This window comes from Paraphaeosphaeria sporulosa, assembly GCF_001642045.1.
Source record: "Paraphaeosphaeria sporulosa strain AP3s5-JAC2a unplaced genomic scaffold CC84scaffold_1, whole genome shotgun sequence".
In the NCBI taxonomy this organism is placed as follows: Eukaryota; Fungi; Ascomycota; class Dothideomycetes; order Pleosporales; family Didymosphaeriaceae; genus Paraphaeosphaeria; species Paraphaeosphaeria sporulosa.
Window position 1 is genome coordinate 1,916,358 of NW_017253360.1, and position 16,365 is coordinate 1,932,722.

At 48.2% G+C, this 16,365-nt stretch overlaps 3 protein-coding genes across 3 annotated transcripts; 1 reads left to right on the plus strand and 2 right to left on the minus strand.

Annotated features, from left to right (window-relative positions):
* Window positions 1-3,508: 3,508 nt before the first annotated feature.
* Window positions 3,509-5,319, minus strand: CC84DRAFT_1225434 (carboxylesterase family protein-like protein; the record flags this gene model as incomplete). Its single annotated transcript, XM_018183569.1, has 3 exons — window positions 3,509-3,966; window positions 4,016-5,120; window positions 5,173-5,319. 3 exons carry the CDS (start codon window positions 5,317-5,319, stop codon window positions 3,509-3,511), a joined length of 1,710 nt encoding a protein of 569 aa, XP_018042194.1.
* A 956-nt stretch (window positions 5,320-6,275) lies between these two features.
* CC84DRAFT_1133914 (polyketide synthase) lies at window positions 6,276-12,988 on the minus strand (the record flags this gene model as incomplete). Its single annotated transcript, XM_018176000.1, has 4 exons — window positions 6,276-7,127; window positions 7,177-12,241; window positions 12,294-12,432; window positions 12,553-12,988. 4 exons carry the CDS (start codon window positions 12,986-12,988, stop codon window positions 6,294-6,296), a joined length of 6,474 nt encoding a protein of 2,157 aa, XP_018042195.1. The 3' UTR covers window positions 6,276-6,293.
* A 1,543-nt stretch (window positions 12,989-14,531) lies between these two features.
* CC84DRAFT_1225444 (uncharacterized protein) lies at window positions 14,532-15,483 on the plus strand (the record flags this gene model as incomplete). Its single annotated transcript, XM_018183570.1, has 4 exons — window positions 14,532-14,579; window positions 14,631-14,649; window positions 14,696-15,214; window positions 15,296-15,483. 4 exons carry the CDS (start codon window positions 14,532-14,534, stop codon window positions 15,481-15,483), a joined length of 774 nt encoding a protein of 257 aa, XP_018042196.1.
* Between the last annotated feature and the right edge of the window lie 882 nt (window positions 15,484-16,365).

Genomic DNA, 16,365 nt, shown 5'->3' on the forward strand with positions numbered 1-16,365 from the left:
AGTAAGACTCTTAATTATTAGATTTATATAGTAATTTAATGGATGTTAGTAATCTAGAGATGAGATAAATTAATTAATTATTATCATATACGTATATTCTAACGTGTTGGATTAGTAAGCTGGCCAGATTAGTAAGCTGGCCACCCCACTAAGCCGCGCGTGACGCGTCCATCTACATTAATTTTAAAGCCGTAATAACGCTCTCTACAGCTTATAAAAGAAGGTAGGATTAATCTTACTATTGCCTCCTATTAATCTAATCCTACTTAATCACTTCGCCGCCTTACACTATCCTTTAATGTACCGTAATTAACCCTACAGACGCGCCTCCATGATGTTAAGCTAAAATGCGAGATAGTATTAGTTAATTAAAAGTTATCCCCTAGCGAGGAGTAGTCTCTTATTTAGTGGATCCTAGAGCTTAATTAACGAGGATTTCCACCCAAGATTATCAATGTATAATGGATGGCTGATCATCTACTTACTACGCGTAGCCAGGATCCTCCACCTCCGCCTGTAGGCCAGAAGTAGGCATCACGATTTATTAAGACTTAGCCAGAGCTGCAGACAAAGTGGGATAGGAAGCTATATAGTTAGCGCGCTCTATATAAGGATCCTATTAAGATCTCTACATGGTATACGCACGTAGAGGAGACGCGTAGGACATATAGTATACTAGATAAAGATACCTATAATTTTAATGAGATAGGATTTATAATGGGTGTAGGATCCTCCTTATCTAAGGTAGTAACTAGCGTAGACACTATGGGTAGAGCTGTACACGTATAGCCAGGTAATAGAGGCTAGGTAATAATAATTAAGTGTATCTACGTGTCTAGCTGGTCTATCCTACCCCTTATCATCCTATCTAGTAAGGTCTATTAATCTACCTGGTACAACGACCTACCTATAGGCTAGAAGCTTATAGTCAGCGATAATAGCTGGATGATAGATTAGCTAGGACTTACCTAGCTAGAGTACTTTAATTAGTATATAGAGTCTCATACTATAGGCTTATAGAGGCTCTTTATCCTAGATGGCCACAGTAGTCATGCTACTCTAGAGTTCACTTAGTACTATGTAGAATATAGGATAGTTAGCCTCTATATGCCTACGCACACGAGCCATCTACTATAGCCTCTAGATGTGAGCTGTTTCTCGCCACTCAAGGCTACATATAGACGTGAGGTGACTAAGCTAGCACGATAAGGAGTCTTTTATATAGATAAGGAGGAGTTTCTATCTATCTATCCACGCGTACGCAGGATAGTCTTTATAGAGAAGAATATCTAGAGTGATTTTTAAGTAATAGGACTTATCCCTCCCTATCTAGATCACGTTCTCTCGCACCTAACAGTAGTCAGGACCCCATTACTACCAGGGGTAGTAGTAGATGCTAAGGCTATATGGATAGCTGAGACGCCTCATACTACTTAATAACTAGAGAAGTAGGTACGACTCCTATAGAATTGCCTTTAGAAGTCCTTATAGAGCCCTATAAGTATTACTTTTGCCTAGCTTGTTAAGGGTTATTAGCTTATAATAAACTTAGTAACGCTCCTTATAGAAGAGAATAGGAGGCTATGGGTAACTAATTATTACTAGTGATAAAGGTAGGATAGGCGCAGATAGTATATTACAATAAGAGGAGCTCTAGAAGCTAATTAGGGGCGAGCTCTAGCTGCTATAGCTTATCTAGCTCTCGCTGAGGCTACTAATGCTAGATTAACACCTATACGCTAGCGCGCACCACCTACGTATAGTAAGTGCCATAAGTAAGGATATAGAAGGACTTAGTATAAGTAGTAATAGACTATCTATATATAAAATCTCATAGAAAAATATTATATTATTATAGAGATATCGCTGTTGAAGTACTACGCGGCTTAGTGGGGTGGCCAGCTTACTAATCTGGCCAGCTTACTAATCCAACACGTTACCAGCTTTTATTAGGTTCCTATTAACTATCCCTTGCTTTGGGGCTGGGTGTCTAGTAAGGGCTAATAGCTAGCTATCCCTACTACCTCCTACCCGGAGTACTATCTGTACCAAGGCAACTTCGTAGGCCCTTATCTAATAATAGTGAGATACTTAGTACACGCCCTTATATCTAATAAATATACTACTAGGGACTATAGCTAGAGGGGGAGATTCTGTAATAAGTAGATTATAAAGTTTATTATAGTATTATAGTATATAGTGCTAAGGCCTAATAGAGTCCTAGTATACTAAGTAAGTTGGCTATATATACCCTATACCGTACACTAGCTTTAGGGAAGTTAAATATTATTTACTTAATGCTATTAAGTTATCCTTTTACTATTAATCCTAGCGTAAAGTAAATACTATTGCCTATAGCTAGACCTTATATTATTAGTAGAGAGAGAGAGATTAAGTTCTCTTAGTAAGATGGTATATTTACTTATATGGCGCACTTACATATAAAGTACGTTATATAATTTAATTAAGTTTAATATAGATTATCTAGTTTACTAACTAATAGAAGAATATTAGAGAATAAAGATAATAATATAAACTAAGTAAAAATAAACTATTAAGGTCTTTTTAAACTAAAACTCTTATTACTTAGGTTTAGTATAAACAAACTAATTAAGTTTACGTAGATTAATAAGATATTTTAGGTAAATTAGTATAATGGTCCTACGTGGGTAGGTAGTCTAAATAGGTATAGGTTAGTTCTCTAGTAGGAGTAGAGTACTAAGGGTAAGGTATTAATCACGTAAGTTAATTACGTAAGACGATTAACGGGGTATTAGTATTATAGTCGTGAGAGTACAACTTAATAAGGCCTAAGTAAATTCAAATAATAGATTAATTATAAGGTCTAGCTATAGGTAATAGTATTTACTTTACGCTAGGATAGATAGTGAAAGGATGACTTAATGGTATTAAGTGAATAATACTTGACTTCCCTGAAGCCGGTGTGCGGTGCGGGGTATACGCAGCCAACTCGCTTGGCACGCTAGGACTCTATCAGGCCTTAGCGCCATATGCCACAACACCATAACGAACTTCACGATCTGCTCGTTACATTAATAAACAGGCTGAACACAGATATCATGAAGATATTGTGTTCCTTTATCTTGTCCCGCTCACTCTACTCACTGTAATCAGAGTAAGCGCTCACCTTGCTCACGGTGAGCATCGTGAGCAAAGGCTTGGTCGAGTCACGTGACACAGGGTTTCATCAGGCGCCTGTCCAGGAAAAGGAATTCTTGCCCAATCATACTTGTTCGGCTCGGATGCGGCCCTAGTCGAAACAATTTGTAAGATCGGCTTGCATCTTGAAGGCACGGCTGTATAACACTCTAAAGTTACAGCGACTTGCACTGATTCGAAATCTCTTGAAAGGAATAGTGTAGGCACTTCAAGGGGGGTGGAATGACCCTCTCTGCAAAATATCTTTGCGAACCACTCGATGAGCAGTTCAGCTGGCAATCAACCTATTGATTCCTAAAAACCCATGCAACCCTATTTCTCTGCAGTGCTATGAGTACCGCTCTTTCTGCCACCAAGAACACCTCGCAGCCGAAGTTGTGTCCTTCACTTTCCTGAAGCCCGTTGCATTGCTGAGCAGAAGCATCGAAGAGTCCTCTCCATACATGCTGATTTGTTCCACACCCTCTGCTACCGGAATCCCAGTCTTCGTGAACGACACGAGCAATTGTTGTAGCACGGTCGCAACAGTCCTATTCATAACCATGTTCACATTGACGTCTGAGATAGCGCCTCCGTCATAGTACTTGTACAAGTTGTCCATGCCATGGTAGGCTGGTGGCATTGCGAAGAGGTACGAATATAGTTTATTGTTGTAGGCATCTGCGAGGTATTTCGTGTTGCATGAGATGATGCTCTCTCCTATGATGGCAGAGGCGCGTTCGTACTCGCTCTTATATCCATAGGAGCCGTTAAAGATTGGTGGATACAATGTGTTCAAGATATGATCTAGCAATCTTAGCATTGAGTTGCAGTCTGAAGCGGTGGAGGCTCTTACCTCGCGATCTTGAGCTCATGTACGGGAATATGGTGACTAGGCTGGCCTGGAGAGCTTCGCTGGTGTTTATGTAGGGTGATGTGAAGAAATCTCCCTCGTGAGTGACCAAACTGTAAAAAACCTGAACGTTCTTGTCAAATCTTCCTTGAGCTAACAGTTGACTGGGAATCTCCGGCGTAAAGTCCCCATCAATGACAGGGCTGTACATAAAATTGCTGTATGTCGTGTTGTAGCCAACCATTAGAGAGTTGGCTCTCATGAAGTCTGCTTCGGAGACCTTTCGCAAATCGGCGATAGATGAGCTATTCGTTATATTGAGAAGTAGGCGATAGATCTCGTCCTGCTGCATTGTGGAAGTGATTGGTATCCATCCGGGAGATTGTGGCACTGCCCGTCGAAAAGGTACAGGCCCCTTCGTCCCGCCATAAGCAGTCATTTGGTGCATGATAGATCCTCCACCGGAGCTTTCTCCAAATAGCGTAATACGATCTTTGTCGCCACCAAACAAGTGGACATACTTTTGTATCCACTCCAGCGCGAAACGCTGGTCACGTAGGCCAAGGTTGGGGATACCGCCTTCGGACTGGTAAAGCGGGCCGCTGCTGAATCCCATCGCCCCCATTCTATGGTTTATCGAAATGTAAATGATATCGCTGTTAGTGATGTTCCTTGGATCACTCGCGGCGAACAAGCCAGCCGGATTTTCTTCCTTTGTGCCGAATACATAGCCACCTCCAGCGAACCATACAAGAACTGCAGCGCCGCGGCCCTTGCCAGTTGATTTAAGAACTTTCTCCGGAACAAACAGGTCGAGGAACAAACAGTCTTCCATTTCACGACGGTCCGGTGGCGCGAGGGGCAGATTCCAACTTGCTCCTAAGGGAACGTAGGGCTGAAAACATTCGTCGCACGGCGTTCCAAGAACGAGGCGTGAAAGCCACTTTTGCCCGAGGAAAAACCAGGCTGGCCCAGATTGAGGGCATCTCCTACCATCATTCCCATCACGGACTACGGTGCGATTTATCTCTGGATCTTTGGGGAGCCCGAATCGAATCGGTTTCGCAGAATATCGGATATTTGAGAAGTTGTAGAACCTTCCGGTCTCCTGAAAACCGGTTAATGTGACATATAAGAGTTTGGCTCGGTGATTGAATTACATTGAAATTCGAGGCTTGGTAAAGCTCATAACCCAAATCTATCACAGGTAAGATCTGGTTTGTCTGGTTTTCAGCTTGTCGGATATGGTACGCTGCTGTCGATGCTGCGAGAAGTAGGGCAGCTCCAAAGAGCTGCGGGATACCCATCCTAATAAATCGCTTTCAGATGCAGCAACAATGAACATCATTGTGTGCGAATCTTTCCAGCAGAGCTGCTCCAATATATATCCCGTGGCAATGCTGAAACGCAGACACATAGTCGCAGTGTGGTATCAGGTCCAATGGCAAAATTATGATCGACTCTATGCACCCAATTTAAAAGCTAATAACGTTTGGTGGATAGCCTCGTCCGCCACCGGCCAGATCCCATGGCAAGTGTCCTCGGCACTCGAGTACGGCTCTAAGGGTGCTTGAGGGGCGCATTCCCTTTATATGGCGGTCTAACAGCTCGTATCTGTTTCAGCAATGACCAGCCACTGTGCGGCTTCAGGATAGCACGTAGTCGTATTAATCTGTAGTACCTCCACCTTCCGAAAAGTAGGGTCCTATTTACCCAATCGCATGTGCCCCGCTCTCTCCAAGCAATCTGCACTCGAATTATCTGCGCAACCACTACCAGGATTCAGTGAACAGGCGCAACGCGATTTATCCTCGTGAAGACCCATACGGAGCGGCGGACCAATGCGCGAGAAATAATATATAGCTCACCTGCTTAGCTGGAGATTAGGATCGTACATTGAGCTAGCCACCGGGGCAAGTACGAATATGAATGTCAGATCGGTCTTCCCCCAGAAGCCCAGGAGCCCTCAGTCCTCAGAGTCTGGAATGTGCCTCACGGGCCTCGCCCCGCTCGTTTTCATAGTTACTTCCCCGCCTTTTGTACGCGCTTGGAGGGGTGTAGGGGTCCGAACTGCCCTTCCGGGCGTCAAACACCAGGCTCCGTCAGTCTCCATAACCTCTAACGCGTCCCACATTCCCCCAGGGAAGCTTTATGTACAGTAATAAGCCAGTATAGGACGTTAACCAAATCCATACCATACGAATATAAACATGTTTAAGATAGCGGCATATCTATCATAAAAGTATATACCTATTTACATTGAATTAGTAAGCATAGTTTATTACTCTCTAAAAGTAAGAGACTTCAATAACTTGCTTTTCGCACATACTGCCTTTGCTAGCGTCTGAATAGTACCACTCGCTAACACTTCAAGAACCTGCATAGTTGACTCGAACTCTCGCGTGATAAAGTTTCTTACGTCGATAGCAGTCAACGAGTCAAGAGCATAGTTTGAAAGGTTCCTTGTCGTATCCACTTCTTCCAATTCGAGGCCTAGAGTTTTGGCAATCTTGTCAGTTAGGCCATCACAGACTACCTGTTCGGCTTCTAGTAGCGATGCAGCATCTTTGACAGCAGCGTTCCAAGACACGGTCTTGCTACCAGCGTTGTTTTGAGCTGCAATTGCTTCGGCCGCAAGACGCATATCGCGGTACTTGGCGTCAGTAGCCCAGAACTGCATCTTCATAGGATCAAGCTTGACACCAGTGATGATGTGATTGTTGCAGCTCGATTCTGCAGTGCCATTGAGACATGCCTCCAGAAGAGACAAGACCTCCGACTCTCGGATATAGTTGTCGCCAATATTCCGCGCGATCTCATTGTAGAGATCAAGATTCTCGGACAGGTATCCCGAATCCAAGACGGCTGCTGGTCCGAGCGAGGCACCTGGTAAGCCAAGTGAACGACGGTATTGGGCGAAGGCGTCCATGAAGATGTTGGCAGCAGCGTATGCAGTTTGACCGCGACCACCCATTGCAGCGGCACACGAGGAGTACAGAATGAAGAAGTCGAGAGGTGTCGACGAAAGAGCATTGTGGAAGTTCCAGGCGCCGTGCACCTTGTTTTCGGTGATCTCAATCCAATCCGTGGGCGTCATCTTGGAAAACATCTTGTCCTGCACCGGGGTTAGCAACTATCAGATGAGAGCGCCAGGCAACACGTACGCGCAGAACCATGGCGGTGTGGATAACACCACGGATGGGTGGCAAATGGGCCAATCTCGCTAACAACGCATTGACCTCCTCTCGATTCACCACATTGCAAAGATGGACCACGACGTCCACACCCAATAGAGCCATGTCGTCAACGAGTGTCTTCACTTGCCCAGTGGCACTACCGCTCCTGGAAATAAGGACCACGGTGCGCGCTCCTTTCGTCGCCATCCACCTCGTCATACCACGACCTAAGCCACCGGTGCCGCCGATGAGAATGTAGGTTGCGTTTTCTTTGAATAATTTGATGATTTCCTTCGACGGCGTCATCTTTACCAAGTCATCTGGGCCCGGCACGACAATGGTTCTATTGCTGGATGGTGATGATCGAGCGGCTTTGAATGCCCTTGTAATTTCTGCCAGCGACACAATCGTTGCTCCTTCAGTGGTCCTCAGCTTGCCGTACTTGAGCGACTGGTTGACATTCTTGATAAGACGTCGGACAGCACGTGGCTTGTGTGTAGCCAATGTATGGATGTCGAAAGAAAGGAAGCTGAAACTTGACTTGTCGAGCTTGAGTTTGCTAGATGCATCGTTGACTTCAGCACGAACAAACCGCCCAAACTCTGCGATGCATTCCAGAGCTGATTGAATGCAAGATGTCGTTGCCTGAACGCTGAATACAACATCAACGCCGCGGCCATTCGTCGTTCGCCGAATGGAGGATGCCAATTGGTCATCTCCACTGTAGAAGATGTAGTCTTCTGGGAGATCGTATGCATCCATCAGAATCAGTTTGTCCTCAGCCGTCGCTACTGTTGCAAAAACGGTAGAACCCAGCGTCTGCGCGAGCGATACGGCTGCCTGACCTGCTGCGCCTGCACCATTCAGTACAAGCACAGTCTCCTCGTCCTCTAGACGCCCTAGCTCGATGAGGCCATAATGTGCAGAGCACTGGGCCAATGTCAAGCCTGCGGCATCCTCGAAGCTGATTTTTGAGCCGAGCTTCAGAGCAAAATCTGCCTTAGCTCGCATATAGGTGGCGAAAGCTGCGCCTGCAATGGCAGCAACACGATCGCCAACAGCAAATGCTTTGACGTCATTTCCGACCGCAGTAACGATGCCGCTGCATTCTTCGCCGAGACCCGTCGCCTCGATGCGGCCCATGGCAACCTCGACGTCTCGGGAGTTGAGTGCGACCGCCTTCACTAGAATTTCAATTTCGTCGGAACCGAGTGGTTGTTTTCGCAACTCATCGTCGGTGAAGAAAAGAGAGTCAAACATTCCTGGGGTCCGTATTGCCATTCTCAGAGAGCGCGTGCTGCCACCAAATTTGTTCTCCTCGACCTCAGGGGGAAAGGTACGCTTGTGAACGTAGTCGTTGATGACTTTGTCTTGGACAATCCTGGGCGTCAAGAACGCACCCCTGCGCTCCTGGAACTCCATCTCGACATTCTCCACGTTGGCTGCGCTCATCACTGTCTTGAAAACTTTGAGGATCGCGCGAATAGCAGCAGAATCTTCAAGCTTGTCCTCAGCGTCCAAGTCAAGGTTGGCAAATTTGTACATGTTCTCAGAGCGAATGGCACGACTGAGACCGACCACCATGCTGCCCGTAGGGTCACCGGCTTGTCCATATGCACCCCGCGTCACCCACAGCATGCCATAAGAATTCTCAACAATAGTTTGGAGAGCCTTGAACTGGGCTTGTGTGAGCGTCGGTAAGATGAACTCGTCAAGCTCGGTAATGCAGATGAGCTGCTTGTCCATTGCGTCAATCTCTTCGAGCAAACCCATGTCTACCTTGGCATTGTTGGGACCCTCAATTGATGCTGCGAGCATACGTGCAAGCTCGACCTGTGCCGATGAGGAACCGTGGATGATGCAGATTGGTGTGGCTGGCGTAGCGGTATCATTGCTCATCCCATCAGTTTGTGGACTGTCCACTCTGATCTGTTGATCCAGGACAAGTGGCGCCAATATCGGTTCCCAGATTTGCTTGAAGCAAAGCTCTCGGGCCGCCTGAATATTACTGTCCGCTTCGTCTGCGGGAAGTGGCGCAATGGTCAAATCCTCGATGCCGATAAGAGTCTCTCCGTTTGCAACAGCAAACATGGAGACCTTGCTTGGCTTCTGGATTGACAGTGGGTTGTGTGCTATGCTATAGGCACGCAGACTCTGGCCAGGTGCATTTGCCTGCTCCAGGACCTTCCAAGATACAGTCAGCTTGCCGATGGATGCAGGAAGACAGATAACACTAAGAGAAGATCGTCCAGCTCCAAGAATCGGCCAATACATCTGAATAAGCTGTTCGAGGAATGAAGGATGAACAATGTGCTTGGTCTCGAAGTGTTCGGGCATATCAGTAGCCGTATCGGTAACCGTGATATTCGCCGCCGCCCGTTTGTCATCTGCACGACATTCTGAAAGACCTTGGAAAGTGGAGCCGTAAGCGACGCCCATTTTTGCAAGAGCATCATAGATCCGCTCTTGAGGCACTAGAGTTCCCGCCTTCTCAATCTCTGCAATCTGTTGAGCGATGGACGCTGATCTGCGCTCGAGCTGCCGCTGGCCGTCAACTTCGTTGAGCTCGTTTGTTTTCACTGTAACTGTGCCAGTGCAGTTTTCCGTCCATCCTTTTCCAGCTAAATAGGAATAGATTAGGAAGTTGCTCGTAATCTGGGTCAGGCCGACATCCGCAGCCTGAGGGGAACGCAGAGTAATGGTCATCTCGACGTCTCTCCCAGGAAGTATCAATGGTGTGTGGACATTCACATCATGAAGCTCAATCTGGCCAATCGCAATACCCTTCAACTGTGCATGCTGGACTGCCGCCTCGACGACCATGCCAACGAAACCAGAGATAGGGAAGATTGTTAGAGACTGAATTTTATGGTGGCGAAGCCAGGGCAGGTCGTCTAGGCGTATGATATTGCGCCATGTTGGCTCGAGGTCATTCGAGTAATTTGCGAGCGTACCAAGGATATCGTGTCTTGGGAATGATCGATTCTTATGTAACTTGGCGATGCGGGACTCGTGCCAGTATGTGGTTGTGTGATTCCATGGGTATCTGGGAAGGTCAATCAAAAGACCGGGCTTCTTAACCGTCTTCGGGAAGTTGACGTTGGCCAAGTCAACAGGAGACCCTTTACAGAACAACATTGAAGCGAGGTCTAGCATCGTGTTCACCGCATCTTTCTTTCTAACAAGAGAGGTTGCATAGGGAATCTTGACCGCTGCGCCTCCCACGACGTTCAATGTCTGCTTGACGGGGCCTTGCATGGCCGAATGTGGGCCAATCTCAACGATCATATCTACACCTGTCGAGAAGTCTCCGGTAGGCGAGACCAGATGGGTGAAGGCCTGGGCAAATTTGACCGGGTTTGTCAAATTACGGACCCAGTAGCTAGAGTCGAGCTCGGAGTGGACCGCTTCTTTGCCGGTCAATGACGAGAAGAAGCGAACGTCAGACTTATCTGAGGATGGTAGCTCCTTGATCGAGGCAAAGTAATCCTCCGCGATCAGCTCCATGTGATGAGAATGGTACGCCGTCTCGATGACCAGTCGACGGTTGAAGATCTGCTGGTCCTCGAGCATCTGCTGCAACTCGGCAATTGCTGGTGTATCGCCAGACATTGTCAAGCTCTCAGGGCTGTTGTAGCAAGCTATTCGCGCTTCTCTTTGAGTTAGCTGCTCGAGTAGTGGATCGATCTCCTCCTTTCCGCAACCAATCGCCATCATAGTACCCTGCAAATCGGGATACCTCTCCTTCAGAACAGGCACAAGTCGCCCTCTGTGGTAGGCAATCTGCATTGCTGAATCAAATGACAAGATCCCTGCGGCGAAAGCAGCAGCAATCTCTCCAGAAGAATGCCCGACGACAGCGGTTGGAGTGACACCCCACGATCTCAGCAATTCAATCAAAGCTAGTTGGATTGCAGTGCACGCCGGCTGGCTGATATGCGCTTGGTTGATTCTAGTCGTCTTCTCATTACGACTTAATTCCTCAACTAGCGAGTATAGTGCGCCGAGACTGGTAAGCATAGCGTCTGCTTTATCGATGGTCTGAGTGAATATTGGGTAGCTCTCGTAAAGTTCGCGACCCATGGCCCACCACTGCGCACCCTGACCGGTACAGACAAACCCGATCCTTGGCGCCCCAGTTTCCTTGACAGGGGTGAAATTGCCCAGTGTTATTTTCGTGCTCAAATCGAAAGCTTCTTTAGCTGGGATGGCCACCCTCCAGGGCATAAGAGACCTTCGCTGTCCCAAGGTGTATGCGACATTACTCATCAGATCCCTTTGGAACATCTCCGGTCTCTGCTCGAGATAAACAACCAAATTGCTCATGATCTTCTGGCACGCAATCTTGTCGGCTGCAGAGAAGACGAACAGCTTCTTGGTTGGGTCCTGCTTCACAACTGAAACTGCGCCGCTGGTGATGCGCATGGGTGCTCGCTCCATTACGACATGTGCATTGGTTCCACCGAAACCGAAGTTGTTGATGCTGGCATACCGCTTGCCTTTTGGCCATAGGACTTGTCGAAGAGGAACTTTGAGGCCCCACTCTGCGAAAGGAATCTTTGGATTTCCTTTCTTGAAGTCATAATTTGGCAGAATAAACCTTCTGTCTAGGCCAACAGCGACCTTAATCACCGCCAGAATCCCAGAAGCGGATTCTAGATGGCCGATGTTGGATTTAACCGAGCCTAAGTAGAGAGGGTTGCGCAACGACCGTCCGCTAAATACTTTGTGGAGCGCAGTCACTTCGATCGGATCGCCGACACGAGTGCCAGTACCGTGTGCCTCAACGTAGCCTGTTTGCGCAGGGTCGAGACCAGCATCATGGTACACCCTTCGCATTAGTGTTTCCTGGGACTCGCCATTCGGCATCGTAATACCAGGAGTGTAACCGTCCTGGTTGACGCCGCTCGCCGAGATAACAGCTCGAACATAGTCGTTGTCTTTGAGAGCTTGGTCGAGCGGTTTCAGTAGCAACATCCCACATCCCTCGCCACGACCGTATCCGGTTCCTCGCGCGTCGAAGGAATATGACCGACCTTCATTACCCATGAGTCTAGAATTTGCATTAACACTATTTTGAGACCGTATTTCGTCGGTATGATTACCTGGACGTAGAATAGTTGATGAAATACTCGGGTATTAGATTAAGGTTACAGCCACCGACCAAGGCGACCTCGGATTCTCGATTTCGAATGCTCTGGCAAGCAAAGTGAACAGCAGTCAAAGAAGACGAGCAAGCAGTGTCTATTGTAACACTTGGACCTCTCCAGTCGAAGAAATGACTGATTCTGTTCGATTGCATGGCCAAATGGTTCCCTAGCCAAGGTCAAAGATGTAAGTGAAGAAGCATGTGTATCAACTCACCAGTAGCTTGGAACATCGGCATAGTATCTGAATCTCTGAAAAGATCGAACTCGTACTCTGGCGAACCAGCGCCCATGAACACACCAATGTCCTTGCCGACCGTTGCGTGCTTCTGGACGCCCGCGTTGTCGAGAGCCTCGAAAGCACATTCTAAGAGGAGCCGCTGTTGAGGATCCATTGATGTCGCTTCAAGCTCAGTGATGCTGAAGAATGGTGCATCGAACTTGGTCATGTCCCGCTGGATGAAGCTGGCTCCGTTGGTGTTGATGCATCCAAGTTTGCCAGCGTTCGGATGGTAGAAACTTGCATTATTGAATCGGTCGGTCGGGATCTCGGGCGAGAAAGCGCTTCTTCCTCTAGACAACATCTCGAAAAACTCATCGGGTGTGGCAGCCGAGCCTGCACGCACCGAGATGCCAATGATGGCGATGGGCATGCCCGCGTTTGGGTTGGCTTCACCGTATGGGACCGCCGTCTTGAAGCCATTGAGGGGATTCGAGTACTCACTTGTCGGCGTGGCAATGGATGGAGCCCAGGAGTGTAAGTCATTAATGTCGTTGACCAAGTGACCATTGACGCCGTTCGGAACAGGGACATCATCGTTGAGGTCATGTCCATTTGCCTGAGGGGCATCACTCTGGTAATCGCCATTGGGCTGAGGAAGCTCGCCATTGCTGGAACCTTCGTTCAGCTGCTGAGGCTCTTCATTGTGCATGGTGCTGTCCTCAGACCGCTGTTGGGGAACTGTCGGACTCGGTACACCAGAGAAAAGCTGATATTGTTGCGAATCTCCCTTGTGTGTCGTGATCAGACCGGGAGCCATGGTCGCTCAGCTGTAGGACCTTAGAAATGAACGGAGACGATCATGTCGCATGCAGAGTAGAGCTGCAAAGCTGGGCGCATGGAAAGGATAGAGTGAGTAACAACGAAGGTAATGACGCTCTTTTAGTTTGTTCGTTTATCCATTTTTCGCTACTGTCGAGTTTGGAGCTTCAGTACACATCTCCGGCCCGTCTGGACCGTTTGAAATTCCGGGTTGAAGCGGCATGGATAGGCATTCCGGCTGGCCGATCAACGAAATATGGCGTTAAAACAAGCCCAATTAACTTCAGATTAAAGAGACACTGTCCGTTCTGGTCTGGCTACGCGGGTTTCGTAAAGAGTTACAGGAGTGTTGCAAGGCTATTGGTCTATGCAACCTAAGGCAGAATGGTAGCGGAAGGCTCGGGTAGGAAGCTTATCTACTAAGTTGGATTGACGCGCGCGGTTGGTCGAGATGGTCTTGACGATCCTGCTATGGAGCCGATAATTCCTCGGTTTAACGCTCTTGCATACAAAGTAGCATGCAGCGGCCATTACAGACTTCAAGGTTTTCTCGGTTCTGAACCCCTGCCTATTCATGGGAGTGTTACAGCCCATAAACTGGTTATAAAAGCAAATGAGGGTCATAACTAGGAGGAGATAGTTCGGTATCACGGAATCAGGTTTCGGCAAAACCATCAACGTATGCGATATCAGCCATAGGACCTTATAGGTCCTGCTGTAAAGCTGCCCTGGTCACAACTTTACACCTAATTAGGTCAGAAATCTACTATAATCTCCGTAAGTACTTTGTCCCTGGTGCTTGTCAGTCTCTGATGCGGCAACAGGCTCGGGGGTGATAGTATTGGCCATTCGTCCGACTTTGTCATGGCCGAGTGCAACTCCCGACATCACGTCCTCCACATCCCGGCCAAGAAAAGGTTCGTTCGGGCCATCTCGGACGATTGACTTCAAATTGTGTGGCTTTCTTGTGTTATTATGGCAATTCCAGGAGAGCCAGTGTCGACGTAGTCAGGGCCGGGTGTAGCAAAGCCGAACACTTTAACTTCTCACGAGCATGCTGCAGAAGACGTCTGTAAATATACCATCTGCTTGACCTTCACGGCAATTGTGGCCGTAACACCGCCACCGCCCAAACTTTGACCACTCTTTTCGAGATGCCTACCAGGTTCCTGTGCCTTGCAGGCGCTTTTGCCAATGACGAAGTAGGTTAGCCACACTATGGCTTAGGTACGTCATATCTAACGCGATCGCAGAAATTCAAGGTGCAGATGGGTAGGTACGAACAAGCCGCTCTGTGTTGGTACTGACCATGCCGAAGCGCCTTTCATCAACGAGATGGAAAGTGACGGCACTGCTGACTTTTACTTTGCTCATGGCCAGCATGAAGCGAACCCTCCGCCGGGGTTCGAAGAATTCTTCGGAGGGCCTCCATTCTACCGCTGGATGGAACAAGTTCAGGGCCCCGTGGAGCATGACGGCCTCGAAAAGATGCGCGACTTTCCCCAGGGTGCGTCTCCCGAAGACACATTGCGGATGTTTGCCCCCATTGGCTCGTCGGAAGCTCTCGCTACAACCGCCTCCCAGGCACTAGACTATGTGAAAGGCATCATCAAAGAACACGGCCCCTTTGAGGCCATTATTGGGTACTCGGAAGGCGCCATCCTTGCAGGGACGGTAATCATGCGTGAGGCAGACTGGAGTGTACAGGGTGACTACAAGAACCACTTCAAGCTCGCTATGTTCTTCGGCGGATGGCCACCGCTCAAGAAGGACCTGACTGGGTTCATGTACAGCGACGAGACGGACGAAGTGATCCCAATACCTGTATGCAACGTTAGTAAGTGCCGCCCCCCCCCCCCCCCCCCGGGGGGACCATTTAAGCCGCAAGAAGATGGGCTGATCAAGCGATGCGGCTTAGTCGGCTCGCTGGACCCTTACGTAGACGGCTCAATGGCCCTCTACAACGTCTGCGACCCGGACACTGCAGTACTCTTTGATCACGCGAAGGGTCATACGCTACCCCGCACCAAGGACACGGTCAAGGAGCTCGGCGACACCATTCGAGACATGATCCGTGAGGTGCGTGAGCGCGAGCAGGAGCAGTAAATGGGGTGATGGTGATGGATGGTGGAGAGGGTGGGGAGTGTCTACAGAGCATTGGGCGGGTTTAGCCTAGCGTTTCTATACCGATACCGTGCCTTGGCACGCTACCGGTATGCGCAGCGTCGCGTCTTGCGCAACCCTGACATAATCAACACCAACTTTGACACGCCGCATCTCCACCAATACGGATCCAATTGAGGCCGCGATAGCAGCAGTTGACTCGCTATAGCCAGGAGAATATTTTTCATAAAAAAAATTAGCAAAGGACTTCAGTATTGTGCGATCTACATTGATTCGAAGGCATAAAGCGATATGCCTACCCCGCGCAACTGCCTACAGAAACCAACAAAATCTCAACCAACAACAAGAAGTAGAGCTTCTACGATATATTAAACAGCTTACCGAACGTGGCCTTCCTCCTACACGGCAGATGATACAGAGCTTTGCCTCAAATATAGCCAAAAAGCAAGTCTCGATGTCCTGGGTTGATCGCTTTAGACGGCGGAACAAGGAATCCTTGATATCTCAATAGACGGCCGGTATCGACAACAATCGCCATGAAGCCGATTCCTTAGCCAAATATAAGCTCTACTTCGAGCTTCTACAGCATAACATTGAGGAGTATCAGATTGAGGCTCGAAATACGTACAAGATGGCAGCCGCGAGTGGATTTCAGCCATAGCCTGCATATGCGCTGACGGATCTGCCTTGGCCCCAGGCCTCATCTATCAGGCCACCTCTACAAACATACAATCGAGTTGGGTAGAGGATCTCAATCCTCAACACCATCAGGCCTTTATCATAGTATCAGAATCTGGCTGGAGCAACAATTAGATCGGCCTTGCATGGCTGCAGCAGGTGTTGAATCGGCTCACAAAGCCAAAA